This window comes from Balaenoptera musculus, chromosome 12, assembly GCF_009873245.2.
Source record: "Balaenoptera musculus isolate JJ_BM4_2016_0621 chromosome 12, mBalMus1.pri.v3, whole genome shotgun sequence".
Classification (NCBI taxonomy): Eukaryota; Metazoa; Chordata; class Mammalia; order Artiodactyla; family Balaenopteridae; genus Balaenoptera; species Balaenoptera musculus.
Window position 1 is genome coordinate 73,291,944 of NC_045796.1, and position 24,674 is coordinate 73,316,617.

Genomic DNA, 24,674 nt, shown 5'->3' on the forward strand with positions numbered 1-24,674 from the left:
CAGCTGCTTCCCACTAGCTATCTATTTTACATTTGGTAGTGTATATATGTCAGTGCTACTCTGTCACTTTGTCCCAGCTTACCCTTCCCACTCCCTGTGTCCTCAAGTCCATTCTCTACATCTGCGTCTTTATTCCTGTCCTGCCCCTAGGTTCATCAGAACCTTTTTTTTTTTTTTTTTTTAGATTCCATATGTATGTGTTAGCATACAGTATTTGTTTTTCTCTTTCTGACTTACTTCACTCTGTATGACAGACTCTAGGTCCATCCCCCTCACTACAAATAACTCAATTTCGTTTCTTTTTATGGCTGAGTAATATTCCATTGTATATATGTGCCACAACTGTATCCATTCATCGGTCGATGGACACTTAGGTTGCTTCCATGTCCTGGCTACAGGCCAGCATTTTGAATCGGTGCTTCTTGGCATGTTCACCCAAATTGATGAATTATCAGTGACATCACAAAAATGAACGTAATGGTCCTTCTTTACTGCTCAGAACCTTTAGAATTTATTTGAATTCTCTAGATTTTTATCAATTAGGATTGCCCGATTCAGGAGGAAAAAAATACAGGACATCTCATTCAATTTGTATTCAGATCAACAGTAGTAACTTTTTTAGTATTAGTAAGTCCCATGGAACATCTGGGACCTACTTATGCTAAAAATTATTTTTTACAATTTAAATTTAACTCAGTGTCTTGTATTTTATCTGGCGTCCCGACTGCCAACATGAATTTGCACAGTCTTGCACTTCTTTTAGCATGTATGTTTTTTTCCTCTTGAGTCAGGCTTTGTACTTGTCTCCCGAGGACATGCTGGATTGCTGGGTTCTAAATCTCATTCTAGGTATTGAAGCAGTTGGCAAGGGGAAGGGAGTAAGAACTAGAGGGACGGAGCACGAGGAGAATTTTTATTCTCTTGTGGAAGGTGGGTTGATTACAGGCTCTCCAGGCAACGCAGGACCAGCCTCTTCAGACTGAGAAAGAAAAGCTTTTTCCAACAAGGGTAGCTCATGTTGGTTTGAATCTACCCAAGTACTTTCCTTTCCAGTTTTCTTTTTCAATGAGAGTCCTAACTTTCACAAAGGAGACCGTGTTGAAGCTGGAAATTTAACTTGCCCACATACATTATAATTCAGCAACTCGCAAGATTAGACTCTGTGACTTTGGCGATCACAGCCCTGTGTCTGTAAGGATAAGATTATTTTAGGGCAGCTTGGGGTACCACAGTCTGATTGGAGCCTTGAGCCAGTCATTTTACATCCTGTGTTGTCATTTCCCTTTTTAAGCTCTCCAGTGGGGTCCGGAGCAGCCGTCCACCCCACAGTTCCATCTGCCTTGTTCTCATCACGGTCTATCCCCGCAGCTGCTTGTCCTGATAAGCTTCATTCTAGGTGCTTATATCAGAAAACCACAGGTCATAATTTAAGTCATTATTTTGCTCCTGTGCAACACAGAACCCGAGAATCCCATTCTCCATTAGTTGCAGGTGGTTATCACTGCCTTCAAATTCATTCAGGTTACATATCTAATCCCAGATTCCTCCCTTGGACAGTTTTGAGGGTCTGATTTCTACAGCCTCTTCAGCCACCAAATACTGTGTCTATGCAAGAAACAGAAACCACTCTACGTATTCTAAATAGAAAGGGATTCAAAACAAGGGGTTAGGTCCTCATTTAATTATGGGAAGCCTGCAGGACCTGGTTCTGGTCTCAGCCTCCTGAGATGCTCCTGAAGTAACCAGTTCTGTGCTCTAGGGACGCTACTGCTTATGAGACCACTACTAGAAAGTATGCTGAAACCACCTCGGCTGCCTTACAACACTAGGGAGCTGGAGAATGGACACTTGAAGCCATAATCCAGGGAGTAGGGAGTCAGATCGAGTGGCTGTGATTGTGACAGTTATTCCCTAAAGCCCAGGAAAGCTGGAGGGTGACAGTGAAATGCTGTGAAAGATAGCTCACCCTCCAGGGATCTTATCACTTGCCATGAGAAACAGCTGTTCAGGTACAGGAAGCCTGCTGCTGCTGCCTCAGTTTCTCCTTCCAGATCGCCCACAGGTCTGTCTAATGTGCAGAACTAAATTTGCATCCAGATCCCTGGCTTCTCATGAGTCTAGAAAAAAGATAGAATGGAGTTGGGTGAGCCAGTCACCAACATCGAATACAGTGCCCTGGGAGGTTTTGCCTTTCCTGGGGAAAGATTCCTGCCCATGGTGTGCAGTTCGAAACCACATCACCTTTACTTCAGGTGAGGGAGTTTGGTGGCAAGCCAAGTAAGGTAGACTTTTCCATTCGCTTTTCCTGGCTGATCTTAATCTTCTTTACAACTCATAAATGTGAGCTTTCGCTAAAGTTCATGTCCAGCCATCTGCTGTTTTGCTTTCTCTGTGTATTCTTCACTGGGAAACTTATTATTTCCATTATGAGGAGTCTCACATCTATCCTGTCAGTCCTTCCCTTCCTCCTGAGCTTCAGTTTTGCACGTCTACTTATTTGTCGACACTTAAATTTAAATATTGTGTTCTTACCTCAAACTCGGCAATCTCTGAAACTGAACTCTTGAATTTGCCCTTCCTAATCTCCTTGTTTCTGTTTATATATAATTAGTCTTTTAAACCTGAAACCTCAGTTCTCTTTGAGTTGCCCACTGACTAAAATCTGTGCCAGTCAGAAATGAAATTTTGTTGATTCATTCTCATCCTCTCTCCCCAGTGTACCCCCGCTTCATCCCCACTTCTGCTTCATGAACATTGGACTTAATGCCTTTACCGTTGATTTAGCAATTAAAGATGTTAAGTCATGTGACTCTCCTCTATTATTATCTTGAACACTCCTTAAATGCTGCTGTGCTTTACTTTATGTTGACTTTACAGATGGAGTGTATTAAGCATGCATTTTCTCCTTATATTAAAATAATAAACATTCAATGTATATTTTTTATTTCATTTAATTTGAAAAAGAGAGTCTCTTGCCTAAGATTAGGAGCAGAAAAGGAGAAGAGTTGTACCTTTTCATATTAGAGACCTAACCTTTCAAAAGTGGTAGTTGTACATTCTGGCCTCATGACACTGTGGCGTTGAGTGGCCTTCATTCAGCATTGTCAACTTGCTCTTGTGAAAGTAACACTCTAGAAGAGAAGTATATGCAGTATCCCAAGTGTTTTGAGACAGGTCTGTTTTTTGTTTGTTTATTAACTAAGCGCTAGGAATTAACTTTATAAATATATCATGGGTGAGTCTTAGTCAAGGACTTCATGACCAGATCTCTACATCTAATGTTGGAATCAACAGTGGTGCAAATCTTAGCAAACATTTTGTCACTGTAATGAAACTCTGACGCATGAATAAGAAGATACTTCCCTTACTGACTAGTGGTCGTTAGTAATAGCCTACATGCAAGGTCTCAGTTTGTTTCACAGGGATGAGATACCTTTTCATCTGGTTCTTTTCCTCGGACAGTTATTCTGCAAAAGTCAGTACTAATATGACAAGGGAATTCATCAACACTTTATAAAGATTCATGTTACAAATGTCAATATTTGATCATTTCAGGTACTGAAAATCAACATATGTTATCTTTATTATGAAAGAAAGAGACTCATTTCTGGGTGACCCATCCCCTCTGTTAAAAGTGTTAATTTCTCTGGTCTCTTAAGCGGGTGAGGGAACTTTACAGCTTTGTATTGATCAGTACATTGCTTTGCTGTGTCATTACCACTGTTACAGAAACACTTATGAGATTATAACCTAAAACCATCATTATTGAAAGTCTTTTGTTACTGAATCCTAAATTACCACAAAAGATACAAACAACTTAAAACGCATCCAGAGGAGACAAAAAAACACTGCTTAAAATTTTGATGCATTGGTTCTAAGAGGAGATTGAGGTTATTCAGTTTGATTTCTCTTTTTGTGTTATCACTGAAGATCTGATTCAAATAAATAAACTTATAGTAAAGAAAAGTAATTTAGACACTTGGAAGAAATTGTTTATGTGAAGATTGTTTAAAAGGAAAGAAAGGTGTGTTTTACCAGAATAAGTCCTTATTTTCAAAGGTTTAAACTGAAAAGATTTGTTCCCCTGTAACACCATATTTCTGTCTCTAGCTTAGAAGACAGGGTGGGTGGACAAAGAAAGTATCCTTAAATTTGGCCATTTTTTAAAAGACCCACTTTCCTCTCAAATCTTAACAACTAGAAAACATTATGTGTTTGTTTTCTTGATCTTTTTGCTTCCCTCGAATACCCTACAGGGGAGGTCCATGTTAAAAGTAAAATTACCAAAAGACTGTCAACAGAAGGTAATGAGTAGCTACCCTCAATAATTAATTCTTTGTGTAATTATATATTATTAAACCTTTCTTGAGAAAATTAAAAATACTTTTGAGGTAGTAAAATTACATGCCGAATGAAATCCAGAACTTTCAAATGTGAGAGAGCATAAAAATAGCATATGTTTAACCATGTGCAAATATGAAATAATGGAGATACTGAGCCGTCAGTTATGATCCAGGGTTGCCAGGGAGCTATTGTAGACACTGGCTGACTGTGTCTCCATCCGCAATGTCAATAATTTTGACTGAATGAACGGATGAATGACTGGCTAGGGGAAAGCACTGTTAAAGTGCTAGTTTTCTTCAAAACATGTATGGAGAAAATACACTCTCATACTACAGTTATAATTCATGACTGAATTCTAGTCTTGGGAGGCAGAAGAGAGCAGCAAAAGGACCCTTTGTTTTTCTGTCTAGAAAGCTAAAAGTTGAGAAAGAGGATACGATTATAGACTAGAAAGGACGAAACTCCACTATTTTATAACAAAAAGACATAATGTTTGAAAGAAATAGTTAATGACCAGTAAAAGCAAGTATCACTTATATGGAGTGTAGACAATTTAAAGAATTCTTTAATTCAGGGAAGTTTATAGATTATTGCTTTATAATATATAGATTATTGCTTTATAGTGAACTAGTAAGAAAAAAAGGATGCTGTAGGGTGCAGTTTTAACTTTTGAGATTGTTATCCGCAAGAATTTGATGCTGTTTTCTGAAACAGAATATTACGATATATGTATCATGAAGTATACCTGTTGTGACAATTAATATATTCTTCTACTTTAACTGTATTTTCATTATTTAAATTGTTTCATGTGAGACACCTTAGAACATAACACCTTTCCTAAACTACTCAGACCTCCCTTGTTTAGGTGTTTTTAATATTTCCCATAAGTTTTAGTGCCAAGTGTTTTGATTCAAACATTAAAGTTGTAAGTAATAGTATCAATGTAAGCTTAGAAGCAGATTGAATATAATACACTTTTCGAAATGCTTATCTATCTCTTCTAGAAAAGTTTTTTGAAATGAAGAAAGGACAATGTAAAGATGCTCTAGAAATTTACAAACGATTTCTAACTAGGATGACACGAGTGTCTGAATTTCTCAAAGTTGCAGAGGTAAGTAATATTAACACATGTATCTGGAGTAAACAGTAGAGTTCATAATCTGGCATGACATTCTGCCACAGAGTCACAGGTTATTAGGGTTGGAAGTGGCCTTGGAAGACATTTCATCCTGCTTCTCACCCAGAGCTGTGCTCTGCGCTCTTGCATTTCAATCAGAAGATCATCCTGTGTCCAAATAAAAGTTTCATGGATGATGAGCTCACAGCTTTGCAAGGTGGTTTGTCCCTCCATCTCACCTCATGGCTGTCCTTGATTGTAAGAAAGTGCTTCCTTTGTATTGAACTGTAGAAAAAAGCCCTTAGAAAAGTCTGTCCATTGTTCTCAGTGTGTAAACGATAAACCCTGACTTTTCTTACTTTGTCAAAATGATTTCAATACAAGGAAAAAAGAAAACAAAGTATAATTAATTTTATAAAGTTTATAAATTGTGTCTTAAAGATGTCTCTTTATACCTAATCACAGTAACTGTGTAACCATCAAGTTGTTGTTCCTGAGGTTATCTGTAAATTGGTGTCTTCTCTTACGAAATCCAATGATTGACTCATAGTGGAAATTGTGACATTTTATTACAATCCTTTGTCAGGGTGACAAATGGGTACTTATCTTGCTTGTCAACTAACTGATTGCTAGGGCTGACTGAAGTGTTTTGTGGGAAGGGTTCTGAAGCTCACCAGCAAAGCATTAAATGCTGTGGACGTGGGACATTCATGCCATGTTTTGGATGTTTTCGCCATTTTCAGAATATAGCACAAGAACAGGCATTTTATACACATAATTTCAAAAGCACTCTAGCCCAAGCATTATTCTTCAAATTTCATTTATTCACAGGAGTGATAATTGTCACATTTAAATTCCAAGACCAAAATAATCTTGCAAAATACTATCTCTTGAGCTTAGATCCATAGTTTATAATCAGAATTTGTTAAAAAAAATCAATATGGGAAACAAAAGGTAAAGATTAGCTTAATAAATTACATATACATTAAAACATGTTCATGTATATTTCCATGGGTTTATTGATGTTGGTGGCCTTTAAGGAAGGATAGAATTGCTTGAAACTTTTGCTGCTACACAAGTTTTATTTTTTGTATTTGATATGATTTTCCCATGGTTCAACTGTAATTATCAATGTAATCTAGCAAAATTTGCCTAATTTCTTTCTGTGAGAAGATCAGTTATACCTAAACACCCAGGGCAGAGGATTATTTCACTGTTCGATGAATTCCTGGTGCACATGCTTCCCAGTGTTCCCATCTGATGTTGTGTATATCGGAAAAGTAAAGAGCTGGACATGTTACAGTTTGGGGTAAATATTTCTCTAATCAGCATAATAAGGCTGGGCTAAAGGTCTCCGTGAGAAAAAGGGTGCTTGTATATCAGTTCCTTCTATGCTTACATGTGAAATTTTACTTTGTGTCTCTTGATAACCTCGTGTTATCACAGGCCCATTTCAGGCTGCTGAGAAGGAGATATACAGAAATTAGATGTCATTTTGAGAGTTTGTCTTTAAACAACATAATAATAAATATTTTAATTTTATTCAAACATGACTAAGACTTTTTATAGAATGGATACTAATTTACAAAATTATTTTTAATAGAATAAACATTAATCGCAATGGGTTAACCATTAGTGTTTTCTTTCACATTTAAATCGCATTGTTCATAATTTAAACACTAACTGTTTGGATACCAGTGTTGAATCGTTTGGTTATGATTGGTAAATACAGAAAGTTTTCAACAAATATACGAAGCTTCTCTTTTCTACCAAGCAGTGCTTGTGTGGTGTACATATGTATGGACTCCTACCCAATAAGCTACCCTGTTGTTAATACCATTTGCCTGAAGAATGTGTAGATGACTTGCAAGAATGTTTTTAAAATACAACTCTCTATATAGGCTATATGGCAAATGTTAACATTAAGTTTCCCATCGTATTAAAAGAAATGTGGAGTAATTGAATAATTCCTATGGATATATTCAAATTTTGCACAGAGGAATTGCTTGAAGTACAGAAAACTTCCCGTGCTTTGAATTCTTATACTGAAGTCTCCTAAAGCAGACAACTGAAACTTTGTAAAATGGTTATTTTACAAGTAATAGGCATGTCTGCTAAACGCACTTACCTTTTATAGTAGTAAGTTACTCTTAGTTTGCTATTCCAAGGTAAATACCAACTCATAGGAGTTATGTCTCCCAGAATACTTGCAGACAGAAAGTGATGAGATTTCTGTAATACAATCACACTTCAGCTCCATCCTCCAACTTCATTGTGGTTCAGAAGTTCAGGACAGTAAGAATAGCAAAGTAAAGGAAGAATTTCTTTAACAGAGTTACCCACTTAATAGAATCGCATCACCTTTTGAGGAGGTGATTCCAATATTAGGGACCCATAATGCTTTAATTTAAAAAACACTGACTTCATTCATATTCATATTTATTGTAATGGATCATCTCAAGAGGTATTGAAATATGGAAATAAATAGAATGAAGTTGCCTTAATTTATAATTTCCATACTTTGAAAGAGTGTGAGTTTAGGGCAGACATAAGACAGCCCCCAGCAAAGAATTATCATCCCAAAATGTCAATAGTGCCAAGGCTGAGAAACACTGCTTTATTTTTTATTTTTTTCAACATCTTTATTGGAGTATAATTGCTTTACAATGGTGTGTTAGTTTCTACTTTATAACAAAGTAAATCAGCTATACATATACATATATCCCCATATCTCTTCCCTGTTGCATCTCCCTACGCTGCTTTAGATATAGAAAAGGCAAAGGAAAGAAGTTAGCTCAACATTTGACACACAAGTGGACTTGCGCCTCTCCAGTTTGCCTTATTGTCTTTCAGGAGCCGACACTTAGGCTTCCTGTATTGGCTTCCACATTTCCATCAGCATAACGAAGCACTTCGTTTCTCACAGAGAGACTTGGGTTAACCCTCTTTGTTTCTTTAAGCCTCAATTCCATCATTTATATAGAATGAGAGAATGAAGTTATGATTTGTATTTTTCCCCAGCTTTTTATTTTGAACACTTGTCAAACCTACAAAAGAGTTGATAAACTTGTATAGTGAACACCTGTGTACTCTCTTCATTGATTCACCTTTATTAATATATTCCCATATTTGCAGTCTTGCTAGCACTTTCTTTTTCTGCCCCTCCCTCCCTCCCTTCTCTTCCTTCCCCAAGCTACCAAAATTTAAAATTCACATATGCTTTTATCTAGTAATTCCACTTCTACAAATGTGTCCTACAGATGTGTCCACACAGGTGCAAAGTGATGTGTGCAGCATTTCTTGCAATGGCAAGGGATTGCAAGCAACTTAAGTGTTCATTAATAGGTGACTTGTTAAATAAATTATAAGACAAGGAAGCTGTTTAAAAATGAGGAAATTCTGTGTATTAATATGGATATAGTTCCAAGATGTATTGTTAAATGAAAAGTATAATCCCAGTGTACATAATACACTATTATTGTATAACAATGTGGGAAATAACTATGTATTTATGGATTTCCTATTTCCTTGGATATGCATAAAGAAACTCTGGAAGGATACATCTTGGATGTCACAGTGGTTCTCTCTGTGTGAGGAAGGGTGGAAACTACACCCTGAACAAGTTATTAAAATTCAGTGAACATTCCCTGTCCAGAGGACTGACTGGGCATAATTAACAATTTAAATTTAGTCGAAGCATTTTTTAAAAATTTTAGTTGCCATTAACCATGGAGGAAACCTTTTACACTTCAGTTTCCTAAGTTCTTTTTTCAGGTTCTAGCAAAATTCTGTACATTTGTTGTATCTATATTGCCAAAATCATTGCTCTTATATTGAGTGGGAAACTCCGCAAAAAGCACATATTCAAAGTGAGATTGATATATATAATAATAATTATTTTATACCAAGATTGAGCTGTGGTTTTAACTAATTCTATAGGTGATCTAAGAAATTAATTTTTAAAAACCTATTAACTTTTTTTTAATCCGCAGCAAGTTGGCATTGATAAAGGTGACATTCCTGACCTCACACAGGTAAGTGATTCTCTGAGTGAAAAATTTAGTATGCATGAAATTATTAATCCATAGTTCACCATAAATGGTCTTACCTAGGGCAGAGACTTGTAAGCATTTAATGCATTTTTGAATGTAGGCCAACCACCTTTCTTGGAAATCCTTCTAACTTACAATTTTTTTTTAGCTATTAAATATATTTCTGGAGATAATATGAATATTTTCCTACTCTTATAAAATCGTTTCTTCTTTAAAGGCAACTGTATTTAATTATTGAGCTCATTTTTTCATTCTTAAACTTGAATCAAAAGGAAGCCTTGAAAAATGTTTAAAAAGTGTTTTATCCATGAAATGTGACTATTCATAGGCATGTAATCAGAACATTTGAACTGTTCTTCCTGCTTCTTCTCCTAGTTTTCAACATGTCCCAGGGATGGAGGAGGGGCACGAATAGCGAGAACACAGGTTGTAGTTCTACTATTCAATACAGTGATTCTTGTCTCCCCTGTGAAGGGGAGGAATTTCTATATACAAGAGAACTTTTTAAAAAAAATAGTAGTGGTGGATGAGTGATTTTCTGGGGACTATCTAGGAAGCAAAACAATAGTAGAGCTTCCTTATCAATCCTTTTATCTGTTAAGAGGGTACATTGTACGGCTCCTTGGATGTAGAATCAAGATCATTCACATGTGCAGAATTACTGTAGGACCTTTCTCATAATTGGCAGGAACTGTTTTTGTTTAATCAACTTGTCATTCTGCTACAGTAAATTTCTGTTCCAAACATGTTCTTTAACTAGAAATAGATGATAGGAGAGAGTTAAGAACTGCTACCATATATACCAGTAATGAATATATGAGTTTTCTGTCTTTGCAAATAAAAAAAATTATTGTAATTGAAGAAAATTGTCATAATGAAAGATTACCCATTTTTAATAGTATCGAAATGTGTTTAATAATTTCTTATCTTTATTATCCCTTAAAATGTTTCTATATTTAAATGTTAACCTTAAATTTTTATTAAAAATTAGGCAAACCCAAAGTAATGGTCTCTGTATTTACATTATTAAAATACCAATTAAATGCCAAGAATTCTTCATAAATAAAATCCACAGAACAATTCAGAAAATGATGGCATTGTATTTTTTTATTTAAAAGTTGGGGGAAAGTGCCTTCTAATAGACAGAATATTAGTATAAAATATTTTTGCTACTATGAGAAGATAGTGTTCTTTGATCAGGTGCATACCTAAATAAGATATTGGTATCGTCTTGGATATGGCTAAAAATTGTGTGCATAAAATGCTATTAAAATTTCTTCATTAGATTATAATCTAATAGAGATGTATTAATTATTATTAATAAAAAGCAAAGAAAATCACTGTGCTTTCATTTTAAATTATTTAATTATTTACATTATTAACATTAACATTTACATTGCAGTTTTAAAAAATAACCCAAATACATGTTAACCTAAAAAATGTAGATATCTAAGTATTTAACTCAATGAATAGCTTTTAGAAATGGTAAATCATCTTTATTTCAACTGTATAGACTGCTCTCACCATGGAACAGGAGTAAAACTAGTCATGTTGTTAGAGAGGCTGGCAGGTTAAGAAAAAAGAGGTCCTCGTTTATCTCAGTTTGGGCAGAGTCTGAAGGGAGATAAAGAAAGGTTTAAAAGCATACTTAAATACCTTTCTGTTTTTAAAATTAGAAAATTATAGCATATCATTGACAGATTTACATACTTGGCTTTAATTTTTAATGATACCGTTATATTCTTTACAGTTTATATAATCTTCTCTCAAGAAGTCCAGAGGCATAATATTTTATATAATGATGTATGTTCTGTGTTATTATAATTTGGGGAACAGAGACCCATCCTTAAAGAAGATAAAATCTTACTCTGGTTCTAGTAGAAAACGATTCTGTGGTAGAGATTCATTAGATACTGGTAACATTCTATCCTCTGCTTTTGTTATGACTTTAAGAGCCACATAGACTTCAGTATTAACATTTATTTTGAAATTACCTCCTTATAAAAAAATATCCTCTAGTTCATTTCTCCAGTGTATATTTAAATCTCAATTCGAAAGTTTTGTGTGCTTCTGAAATTTCTTAATAAGTTACTTAATTGTGATTTCTGTTGGGTTCATGAGCAGCAGAGCTAAACACACCCCCTAATTTTTATTTAGAACCCTTCCACAGGTCTAATTGGAGGCTTGTCATTGAGCTGGGGCTTTAGACCCACTGTGACAGTCTGGTCGGACAGAAGCTGGAATGTGAGCTGTCGTAGGGTTAGTCCTTCGGATAGTGTTAGACCAGAACTAATCTGGAGATGGGTCAGAAATGCCAGGTAGTGTGGACTCTGTTTGAGACCTCTGAGATTGGGTTCTACTCTCTGCCAGGCTTCTCTGTGGCTGCCATGGCCACTGAATCTAGCCGTGGCGATGAACAAAAATAGCCAACAAGGAAGAGGATTAAGGAGATAGATGATGGGGACCAGAAGGGCTACCTATTGACTGGGAGTAGGGAAAGGCTGCTCCTAACTGAGAAAGGATTAGAATTCCTCTTGCAGCAAGATGGAACACAGGGATTGAATGGATGTCTTTCTGGTTAGAAAATGTACAGTAAATACCAGTGTGGTCGTCTGTAGCCCTTTTTAAATTGTGCATATAATATCATCATAACAGCGTTTTAAATGATTTATAAATACCAATGAAAACCATTTTTAAACACTCAAAAGTCCTGTATTGAATAAGAAGTGAATATGATATCAGAACTGAAATATTCCTCCTCAGCACTTTCCAATGGTTTCTTAGATCTAATAATCAAAAAATCTGAATGACCTTTTGGTTGCTTTTTATTTCCATTTGTTTTTAATGATGCTTTAGGACCTAAAGCATCTGAATTGTAGATGGATGCTTCCTTCTTGATCCTGTACTCACAATCAGCTATGAATTTGTTTCAAGAAAAGGATTTTCAAAATATTATTTCCTGTTTGGTGTGTGTGCATGTGTTCCGAATTTAATATATCTCCATTTATGAAAAACATCTTAGGTTTTGATGTCAGGAATTCTGGTTGATCTGAAAACTACTGGTAAAGAAAAGTCTCCTTTTAAAGACTGTACCACTGATGAATCGGTAACCATGATATATCACTGTTATTTATTAGCTTTCACAAGCTGCCTCTTGTTCTTTGGGTTGGTATTTTCACCTGATTGGTCTATTGACTTCAGCATTATTTAAAATAAGCAACTAAAGATACTGCTAATTATACTAAAGTTCCTTTCACAACAGCAGAGGCATTCTCAAAGTTTTGCCCCTTGGAAATTTGAGACAGTTTTCATTTTTGTCTGCTGCATGCCAGGATGTACTCAGTGCCATCGATAGAGCTCAGAAGGCCAATATTCCTACACTCAACGAACTTTACTATCAAAGTAGTTTTTTTCCCTCCAGAAATGTTTGAGGAGTTTATTTCTGTTAGATTTCACATGTCCTAATAAGAGATATAAATGATGAAGCATTTTTAAACTTCTAAGCTAAAATGCTCCAAACTTAATTTTATGTACAATCCATTGCAAAATAACACCTCTTAAAGACAAAGTCAGTTTTGTAGTCTGTGTTCTTGGTCACATTTCTCTCAACTATTGTGATTTTAGTGACTACTACTTTATTTTTAATTTTTTTCTTAAATTATTAAGAAACTTTACAAAAAGAATGAAATTGGAAACTATCATCCTAGTTTTTGTTTTTTTTTGTTTTACATAATTAAGAAACTATATAGGAAAAAATACTACTTCTTTTGTTATCCCATACTGTTCTCTATTTTATAACTATAAATAGCATTTCTTAAACAGGTTTAGCACAGAATCACATTTCTTTTACATTGCATTTAATATTCAGAGGACCTAAGTCTTCTAACTGGAGAGAGGTTCCATGGCTTGATATATTTTTCCTTACTGTGATCCCAATGAAAAGAATGGAAACCGAAAAGTTTAAAGTTATATGCCCGGGCCTCCTAGGTTCCATTATTATGACAATTATAATTATTACTATTATGACAGTTATAATGGAAGTTATCAGGTGTGAATTCATCTAAAAATTGTGAAGCCATTTCTGTCTTCTTCCTTTTAAAGTTACAATACACATTCTGTTTATTAAGCAAGCACATCTTAGTAGTTTACACTTTTTCTATAGAGCAAAATTTCCTTTATCTCTTAAAAATTCATTTTTTAAAACTTAGAAGTATACCCCTAGTTGTAGTTTACTGGAATTTGCTGAGTCAGCTTTTACCTGACCTATATTAAGAATTCTATTTTTACCACTTTCAAAATTTATTATATCTCCTGAAAGTCATTTTTTCTACTCTACAGTAATTAACTTTTTATATAACGTTCACAGGGCTGTCCCTTTCTACCCTACCTTCATCACTTTGATCAAGTTAATATTTTTGTTCACTTACTAATTTATATTTATAAATTTATGTGTGGCTCACTTAGTAATTTACACATACAATAATCTCACATAATTATATATATAATAATATTATTGTTAAGGCAGTATATGAATCAATTAGTGAAATGAAAATGAATATTAAATGTACTAAACAATTTTAATAAGAATTTTATTTTCATTTGTCATTATAGGTACAATGTAAAATGTACAGTTATACTATTTTTTAGCAGTTAGCATAGTTACTTTAAAATCCCTCAGAATTAATTTTATATTAATTTTAAGAATAATTGTCAAAATTAAATGTATCTATAAATGTTATGCCAGTCTTTGAATGCCTGTGCTGCTGTTAAAGTCTAACTTGGGTTAAGATTATTCGAGAAACGTGAAATTAAATTTCTAATGCTTGAGGAATAGATGGGATGGAATATTTATATGAACCTATTATTTCTTCTCCTAATATACAGCAAAATGCCATCACTTTATATTGCCTAAAATATGATGATAAAAACATTCAGGTACTTCTTAATAAAAGAGGTGAAATATATTAAATTTGCCAAAACACAGTAGTCTGTTATATAACATTAATATTTGCTAAAGTTACTTTACTATGTATATAAATTAAATAGCTCAATAATAAGAAAATCTTAATTGTGGTTGACTATTAAAGTTGTATTTTTCCCCCACAACTCTCACTTACCCTCTCTTTTTTAATAAAGTAGTAATTTTCCCTAATATTTCAGTCAAATGTGGATAAGTGAGATTTTACTGTATTTTCATATTTCTGTAAGTTTGTATTTGGGCACTTATATTTTTGACTTGGATACAAATACCTTTACTTTTTTCACTGTGGTCTTATGGAAACATATGGTGAACTTGATTTAATTGAGTTTACTACATTTAAGTAATATCTTAGTAAAAGTCTATCCAATGTCATTTCTACACCGAAACCACACTGTAACACTGTTTGTTATGCAGTGAAGTTAAGTACATGTATGATGGGCCTGTTGGAGATTCTGTGGAATTTAAATATTTAAGTACCAAAAGACCCTGGAATGAAATTATCTCCCATATGTATTAGGGTGCCCAGACCTGCACTATACAAAGTTACAGTGATGTTCCAGTGTATTTATTTTGAAAGAAAGCGATGCAGACATTTATTTTTTACTTTCTTATTGTAGGCTCCCAGCAGTCTTATGGAGACCCTTGAACAGCATCTAAATACATTAGAAGGAAAGAAACCTGGAAACAAGTACGCATTAGTTGTATATTCTAAATAAGATGAAAAATACTAGAGTCATTCTTTATACAGTGAGATTTATCACAGTACTACTGTTTTAGGGTATGCTTTACTGTAATTATCCTGAGTTCCCTGAAAACCCCTACCCTTCCCATTAACTTACGACATCGTGACCCCATTATAGGTAATCTGTCTGCAGGCTAATTCAGCAAACTAGTAGGTTGTACCTGTGTTGGCTGGACTTGCTGATTTATTTATTATTTTGCCCTCAGAAGGGACTCACAATCCTCAGAAAAAGAATTGCTCGTGCTAAAAATTGAGGCTGTCATCATTGGGAACCCAATTTCCCAAGCAGCCTTGAACACTCTGTTATGTTACCAACCCTACTGTGAAAAAGCAGAGCCTTCAGGAATGGCTTTCTGGACTTCAGACTCTCCCCAGGTGGACCCTTCGGCATGGCATGCTGCTGACACTTGACTCAGAGTTATTTTTCTAGACAGAGTAGCAGTTGAGCAGCGATAAGTATAGTTTTAGTAGATTTTCAACCTTTCTGTTTGGACACTTAGATTTTTGACCATTTTTCCTGACTGCATGCCAAAAATGTCCAGGTTCCATTTTTGTCTTCTCTCCAGCCGGGGTCATACTTTTCGGTTCACAAGACCTGGTACTTTCCCGTCTTTGTGCCTCGCTCAGAGTGTAATTCTGCTAATCTTGGGTTCCTCCCCTCCTTGTCTCTGTGTGCGTGCATTTTACACATCCTGGGAGGGCCATCTCATGAGGGCTTCCTTAATCATGGACCACACTGTTTAATGACTCCCCTCCCCACCTCCCCTGCCCCGATATGTGGTTTAAATGGATTTTCTGATTCTTAAGGTCAGGGACTATTTTATACTTCATTATCTCCACCTAAAAACGTAATGTAGCTCTCTCTACAGAGTCAGCTTGAAATCTGTTTTTGTTGGTGATCCCAGCTTTATGTTGATTCTGTTTAGATCGACAGCAGAAATTGGTAGAGACAACCCGTGAACTGCTCATTGCAGGGCTATAGGCTGATCGTGGATTTTACCTGTGATACAGCTATCAAAATGCACCTCCTTTCTGCTTGCTTCTCTCTGGGCATTCTCCCAGAATCTAGACTCTCGTGTCTTGAGTCACTTTTTTGCCTGTTGTTTAGCTAAGGGTAATTTCTGTCATCTTTTCCAAGTTAGTATAAAAATTATTGCATGTCTTAAGTTTTCGATGGTAAACAACAGAATAGGGCTCTCTCAGGCTGTGATGGCAGAGCTATTTGGAATGATGGATGACAGGACATCTCAGGGGCTCTGTCAAGGTTGTACCATTGTCCAAGGTCTGTCCCCACTTCAGTGTGGCCATGGACGATCAGACTTGTGTGGGTAGATTGATGTCAACTGAAAAGACGTGCGAGTATATTAAGTCACAAAAGAGGGTGCCCGCTTCCAATAATTGCTGCCTCCTCCCACCCCTCCTGTATTAGGGTGTCTGGGAAGCCAAATGAGTCGCCTAGGATTTAAGCCATAGGAGGCAGGAAGCCTGAGAAATGTCCCTCTTCCTGTGGCAGATGGATCCCTTTAGCTGAGGAAATATGCATATGCCAGAGTTAGAGCCTCTCCCTTGGGCAATGCAGGACGCGCATGGGTGCAAGTCAGCTTCTCCGCGCTCTTCCCCCCTCAGGTCCCCGCACCCCGCACAGGTCCACCCTCTTCCCTCCTGAAATCTGCCAGGGCTGCAATCCTGTGAGAAGCTGCCTCCTAGAGTGGATCTCATCAGCCCTAACTTCAGCTCTAAAGCCGCCCCCTTGTGGCTGCTGCCAACTATTTTTGGACTATTTAGCTATGGACACTTGGTTACATTTCTAAGAGTAGTAAAATAAGAACTTAATGATCTTCTGTTTTGAATTACCTTGTACTGAGCGTAATTTTCCTCTCTCCTTTAAAATCATTTTATGCTTGTCAGATTTCTTTTCTGAATTGGCTGAGACCACCTATGAACTTGTCTTTTGCTTATTCCCTATTTTTAAAATAAATGAACTATAGTAGTTAACTATTTTCTTCTTTGTATGTTTGTGCTTACCTGGGACCTTAAGTGAAGGGTGAGTACTATACTGAGTGACTTTTTTTGCATTTGGTTATTCCTAAAAATGCAAAAAACACTCTTAAAATTCCACATTTGGTATTTAGAACATTGAAAACTGATTTCTGTCCATTTTACACATCTGTGTTTTTTCATTATACTTTTAAAATTTTCTCTTAAGGTGACTCGCATAAATGGTTTTATTTTGGTCTTCTTTGATCAAGACTAACAGACTCTCTTAGTTGTATATTCAGATATCCCTCTTAGATTTTAGAAATCAAAGACTTTTCACTTGTTTAGTAAACAAAAGATTTCCCTATGGCACATGGCAGAAGTGCCAAAAGACAATGTTATAAAGAAAATTAATTACTTAAACAGGTTTTCTTTGTCTTCTGGTAGCAGTATAAAACTATTCTAACCTTTAAGTCAAGTAAATGCATAAAATGAAGCATTTTCAAATGTCTGCTAAAAAATATGTAGGCCTTTTATATTTAGTGCCTTATGTCCACCGATACTCATTTTTGAAATTCTATGCAATACTGTGTGATATGCCTTTGTATATTGTCTGATTCTGTAATTCCACAGAACAAAAGAGAGAAATTGATTTTATTTTATATGTGGGTTTACTAAGTGTTGAGGGTTAGTAAAGAAACTCAAGTTTATTGTAATTAAAATTATTTGGAAGAGATAGGTTTTTCACATCTGTGTTTTGTTTGTCTTTCTGGCTAGCGTTTTTGACCAAAAGCTGTGTAGCGATTAGTGTTGTGAATAAGAAATAAAATTTCTTCTTTTGATAGTTTACCATTAACACATGGGAAGTGTAAACCTTAACATTTTCTGTGTTCATCATAGAAACCCATGTATTTGTTTGTAACATTTTACAGGATCTATGGGTCATGCATTCGCTTCTAAAATTACATTCATGCTTTATTTTCCCCCAACATGGTTCACCATGTACTAAATTTCTCTAGCTGAAGTTGTTGAAATAAGTATCGGGCTTTAAATAATATCATTATATATAAAAGATTGTAGCATTTTCTTTTATAAATGGCGAATAGCCAGTAGGGCAGAAAATCAGCTGAGGAACAGGTAAAAAGAAGCAATTTGTGTGTTGTGCAGGAGAGGAACAAATGTGCTGGGCTCCCCTGTGTTTTTGTCAGGACAGGCTGGAATGTGAAATGTGCACAGACAGACTTGGACTGGAGCCTGAAATCCACCATTAAAGAATGATGAGACTTTGGCGAGTTATTTACCTCTCTGAGCCTCAGAGCCCTCAGACTTTAATCAGTGTTGAGTGATGCTTTTTAAAGCTGTGGCCCCAGTAGGAGCACCTCTGGTTCTACCTTTTTGATGAAATCATGGCAAAACCTGGATCTGGTCCATGGGAACAGAAGTCATACATCCTGACAGTTTAGTTTCATACAAAATAATTTTTAAGATGTTTGGTTAATTTATTTTTAAGATGTTTGGTTAGTTTATTTTGGTTAATATGTTTATCTGATATAAAACAATGAGATAGGTTCGCTTCCTTCAAAGAATTTGGCATCTAGTGGAGAAGACAGACGAATAAGATACAGTGCTTTAAGTGGGATGATAGTGGGAGACAGTAGGAGATTTTTTTGCTGAATCCATGGGGTAGCTACAAGTGTCATTTAATAATAGCACTCAGGCGAGAGCTTGACAAAGTGATTCTTGTGCCAGTTATGATATTCTGTACTTAGGTTTGAGCATGATATTCTTTAGTAGTAGGTAGAGAAATTCTGTCATTTTTACTATATCTTTATTTTGCTACAGAGTATAGAATATGTTAGAAACTTTTATGTATTAGTTTGGAAATACAGTTCAAAAAGTTCTCGTTCATCCTCAATTCTCTTTTCTGTATTAATATTGCTCATTGTGTCAGTACCACTAAGAATTGGTTCATGAAAATCTCTTGAGAGAGAAACAAATTAATTTCAATTAACTCATTCTTAGAAACTGACCACATCAGATGGCTTCTATGTTTTCTTTGCAGAGTCAAGGCTGTTATTTTCTTGGATTTTTATTTAGACTTAACTCCCTTCCTTTTCCCCATATGTAAAGAGAAAAAAGTGGTAGGAGTGGAGGAATTATTAACCAAAAACTCATTAGGGAATTTTCAACCTCAGTACTAGATTTTTAGGTTCCTAAGTTTCTGAGATATAGAGAATACTGTGATTCCATTTATTTCAGTAGACCCTTGATGAGCAATGTAGAGAAGCATATATCTTCATAGGATATGTTACTCTGAAGATAACAGCCCAACTACACATAACCTAATCGAGTGTAACCCTTAGGCTTCTATCGTCCTTATATCACAGAAATCTCTGTTAGACCTTGCTTTCATGTTCATTTTAAGTGAAAACTAAATTTAGACAGGAAATGGCAGGCTTGTGTTTGCAAATGAAGTTGAACATAAGAGGTATTAATCTGGCATATAATATTGTTAAATTTCTTTTGCTATATCCAATAAAACAAAAATTCATGATATTGTACAAAACTCCAGTTACTAAATCTCTGCTGATTTTATTTTACTCCTGCCACGTGTGATATTTTCTCTGTAGATAAGTAGAAGGGCATCCCTGCCATCCTCTGAGACCCTGACAATAGTCTTCTTATTGAAATGTCTTTTTTTCTTCATTTTGTTTCCTTACTAATTTATTTTCCACCAACTCAGGTTAGTAAAACCTACCCTGTTTAGGCAGTCGTCTCTGAAGCATTTTGCTAGAAATGATATACTATAATCAGTGCTACCAGCAATCTAACTGGAAAAAAAAAAAAAGTATTTCTTCCTGATTTTCCCTCACTCCCTTAGACACAAGCATTGAGATTACTCTTCTTTTTCCAGCTCCCAAGTTCTCACAGGATAATGGGAATATTTCTCATAGATAGTTTTCATTACAGCCATGAAAAAAACCAGACAATCTCTAGGAGTACGCACAGTGTGTCTCAGCTCAGTGTGGAAGCTGAGACACACATCAAGCACAGGGCTTGTAGGGATCTTTTTTTTAATTCTAGTGTTCCTTTTAGGTATCACAATTATGACTAAATGAATCACAATGTTGCTTTAACCTTAATGGGTTTTCTAACTTTTAAAAATAATAAACCAGACGGTTTTTAAAAAATTCTGTAAAGCATTATTTTTCCCAAGTCTTGGCAAATTTTTTAAAATTCCAATTTGAACAGTTTATTTTTGATGGACGTAGGCAATAAAGATCAACTCGAATAATTAATTGAGTTGCTAGAGATACCAAACAAAAGATTTTGAATTTAAGAATTTCTAATACTAGAAATTAAGTGGATGGGAGACATTGGAAGCAGATGTCGTAATTGAGTAAAAGATAAAATATATTTTAAAAATAGTTTATCCATTACTAAAAAAGTCTATATATAAACAAGTTAATGCTTGACCAAGCATCAAACTTAAGTGCTTCTACAAATGTATTCATGTATATCCAGTTTTAATTCTTTTTGGTTGCCTTTTAGATCTGGTGCTCCCTCTCCATTAAGTAAGGTAAGTTTGTTTTTTGTTTTGTTTTGACCATTTTAACAACTTTTTTTTTTTTTTTCATTTTAACAACTTTTGATTGTACAGTTCAGTGGCATTAAGTACATTTACATTGTTGGGCAGCCATCACTATCATCCATTTGGAGAACATTTATCATCTTCCCCAACTGAAACTCTGTACCCTTTAAACACTAACTCCCCATCCCCCTCTCTGACCACTCTCACCCCCAGCTCCTGGCAGGCACCATTCTACTTTCTGTCTCTATGAATTTGATTACTCTAGGTACCTCAGATAAGTGGAACTGTCCTTCAGTATCTGTCCTTTTGTGACTGGCGTATTTTACTTAGCATAGTATCTTCAACGTTCATCCATGTTGTAGCATATGTCAGAAATTTCCTTTCTTTTTAAGTCTGAATACTATTCCATTCTATGTGTGTACCACATTTTGTTCATCCATCCATCCATCCATTAATGATCACTTGGGTCACTTCCGCCTTTTGGCTATTGTAAATAATGCTCCTGTGAACATGGTGTACAAGTATCTGTTCAAGTCCCTGTTTGCAGTTCTTTTGGGTCTACACCCAGAAGTGGAATTGCTGAATCATATGATAATTTTATTTTTAATTTCTTGAGGAAAGGTAAGTTTTTATGTATTCCCCTTTATATTAGTTTCTTAGTCATATAGCAGTCTCATATAGCAATGTCTACTTAGCCCTCTATCTGGACTAAATTTTTCTTTAAGTAGAAGAAATTTTCATACATTTATATTACAACTGAAAACAAATGTGTCAGTGTTAACGTCTTACTAGTTACAAAGCACTTTCACGTACTCTGAATCACAGCCCTGTGAGATAAATAAGGCACATAACATTGTGCCTGCTTTGATGGTAGAGAAACCAATTGTCGTTGGGTATCCTTGCAAGCATGCCTTTTAGACAGTCTACCGTAATAACTGTCACAACTCCTTCACCTCCCTCTCTCCTTTAGCATCTTGAAGGACAGGATTAGGGTTGTTAGTGACAAGAGTATTTACTTCTCTAGGTCAGTAGTTCACATTTGCCATTGTATGTTTCACATTGCCATTTTCATTGCAAAAATGTGATAAATGTGCTCTTTCCTCTTTGCCAAATTTCTGTTACATAACTGCTGTTATTCCAGACAAGAAGGTTGGCATTATGACTGCACAGGGTACCCCAGACAACCCTTACTGTGTCAATACCTGGCCGGCTGCCCAAGAGACCCTCAGGGAGCTCCAACAATCAAACAAACAAAGAAACAAACAACCTAAGCTCCCTGGTGATTCTGCTACAGAGCCAGGTTTAAAATCATTATGTCACATGGGAGAAGATGACGGTGTGGGAAGATGCAGAGTTAGCATCTCCCCACAACTAGGGAGCCTGCTGGCCACTGGTTGGGGACTCTGATGCCCAAGGAGATTGGAGGAACCCCAAAGTGAACCGGTAGGACGTAGGGGGACTGAGTGGGGAGGAGAAGTGAAGGCCAGACAAGGAGCGGGAGAGAAATAGAGGGCGGCTGCCCCGTCCACTGGGGCCGCGGGAGCCTCTGACCTCCCAGGCTGGTCCCCTACCATCCAAAGCCCCCTCCAGGCTGCGTGGGTCCTGGGAGCATAGGAGGGAGGCCAGGGAGATTGGGAGAGGCAGGTGGGAGGGGCCCTCCGGGAGGAGTGGGAGAAGAGCAGAGGGTGATTGCCCCGCCCACTCGGGCACGGGGAGCCTGCTGAGTTCCCAGGCCAGTCCCCTCCCCACCAAGGCCCACCCTTCCCTGCCGGCCGCACTGGTCCTGGGGGCATAGGAGGGAGGCCGGGGAGATCAGGAGAGGCAGGCGGTGTGGGGGAGAGGTGGCCCTCTGGGAGGAGCGGGAGAGGAGAGTAGGGCATTTGCCCCACCGACTTGAGCCCAGCAAGCCTGCTGGGCTCCCAGGTTAGGTCCCCCGCCCTCTGAGACCAGGGGTGGGGGGCACGCCTGGCCCCTTCTGTTCCTTGAGCCTAAGCCACACACCCCCCAAAGCTCCCAAGGCCTTTTCCAGCCCTGTGGGTCCTGAGCATTGGCCCCGCCCACCACCCAGACCTTGCCCTTGCTTAGGTGCTGCCCCCCACAGCCAAGGCCTCCCCCCCTCTTTTTTTTTCCTTTCCCTCCTCCTCTTTTTTACTATTGTGGTACTGATGTACCTTCCAGTTGTTGATTGATCTATAGTTTTATTTTTACATTCTTTCTAACATGTCTGTTAGGTTCCTAGTCTAATTTTATTTTTTACTTTGTTTTTTTTTTTTGTACCTCCCCACATGGCTTGCGGGATCTTGATTTGCAAGCCTGGGGTTGGGGGGAAGCTCCTGCAGTGGGAGTAGGAGCTCTGAGTCCAAACCACTGGACTAGCAGAGAACCTCAGACCCCAAGGAATATTCACCGGAGTGAGGTCTCACGGAGTTCCTCATCTCAGCACCAAGAACCAGCTCTACACAACAGCCTACAAACTCCAGTGTTGGAAGCCTCAGACCAAACAACCAGTAAGACAGTAACACAATCCCACTCATTAAAAAAAAAAAAAAATAGCAAAAAAATATGTCACAGATGAAGGAGCAAGGTAAAAACCTACAAAACCAAATAAATAAAAAGGAAATAGGCAATCTACCTGAAAAAAAAGTTCAGAGTAATGATAGTAAAGATGATCCAGAATCTTGGAAATAGAATGGAGGCATGGATTGAGAAAATACAAGAAATGTTTAACAAAGATCTAGAAGAACTAAAGAACAAACAAACAGAGATAACAACACAATAACTGAAATGAAAAATACACTACAAGAAATCAATAACAGAATAACTGAGGCAGAAGAGCGAATAAGTAAGCTGGAAGACAAAATGGTGGAAATAACTGCCGAGAAGCAGAATAAAGAAAAAAGAATGAAAAGAATTGAAGACCTCTCAGACAACACTAAACGCACCAACATTCGAATTATAGGGGTCCCAGAAGAAGAAGAGAAAAAGAAAGGGTCTGAGAAAATATTTGAAGAGATTATAGTAGAAAACTTCCCTAACATGGGAAAGGAAATAGTCACCCAAGTCCAGGAAGCACAGAGAGTCCCATACAGGGTAAACCCTAGAAAAAACACACCAAGACACATATTAATCAAACTAACAAAAAGTAAATTCAAAGATAAAATATTAAAAGCAAGTGAAAAACAAAAATAAAATACAAAGGAATCCTCATAAGGTTATCAGCTGATTTTTCAACAGAAACTCTGCAGGCCAGGAGGGAGTGGCAGGATATACTTAAAGTGATGAAAGAGAAAAACCTATAACCAAGATTACTCTACCCAGCAAGGATCTCATTCACATTCAGTGGAGAAGTCAAAAGCTTTTCAGACAAGTAAACGCTAAGAGAATTCACCACCACCAAACCAGCTTTACAACAAATGCTAAAGAAACTTCTCTGAGCGGGAAACACAGGAGAAGGAAAAACGCACAAAAACAAACCGAAAACAACTAAGAAAATGGTAATAGGAACATACATATTGATAATAACCCTGAATGGAAATGGATTAAATGCCCCAACCAAAAGACATAGACTGGCTGAATGGATAGAGAAATAAGACCCATATATATGCTGTCTACAAGAGACCCACTTCAGACCTAGGCACACATACAGACTGAAAGTGAAGGGATGGAAAAAGATATTCCATGCAATGGAAATCAAAAGAAAACTGGAGTGACAATACTCGTATCAGATAAAATAGACTTTAAAACAAAGACTGTTACAAGAGATAAGGAGGGACACTAAATAATGATCAAAGGATCAATCCAAGAAAAAAATGTAACAATTATAAATGTTTATGCACCCAAAAAAGGAACACCTCAGTACATAAGGCAAA

The 24,674-nt window shown here is 36.6% G+C and overlaps 1 protein-coding gene across 9 annotated transcripts in view; it reads left to right on the forward strand.

Moving 5' to 3' along the window:
• The window catches only part of SNAP91 (synaptosome associated protein 91), a 156,987-nt gene that overhangs the window by 60,049 nt on the left and 72,264 nt on the right, over nucleotides 1-24,674 (forward strand). For 7 of the 9 annotated variants that reach the window (XM_036871845.1, XM_036871848.1, XM_036871849.1 and 4 more), the window contains exons 8-12: nucleotides 5,349-5,455; nucleotides 9,454-9,495; nucleotides 15,112-15,182; nucleotides 17,275-17,280; nucleotides 20,766-20,793. In XM_036871845.1, the coding sequence (XP_036727740.1) occupies nucleotides 5,349-5,455; nucleotides 9,454-9,495; nucleotides 15,112-15,182; nucleotides 17,275-17,280; nucleotides 20,766-20,793 (254 nt within the window). The remainder of the gene's footprint in view (nucleotides 1-5,348; nucleotides 5,456-9,453; nucleotides 9,496-15,111; nucleotides 15,183-17,274; nucleotides 17,281-20,765; nucleotides 20,794-24,674) is intronic. The other 2 variants (XM_036871852.1, XM_036871853.1) reach the window with 1 other exon arrangement.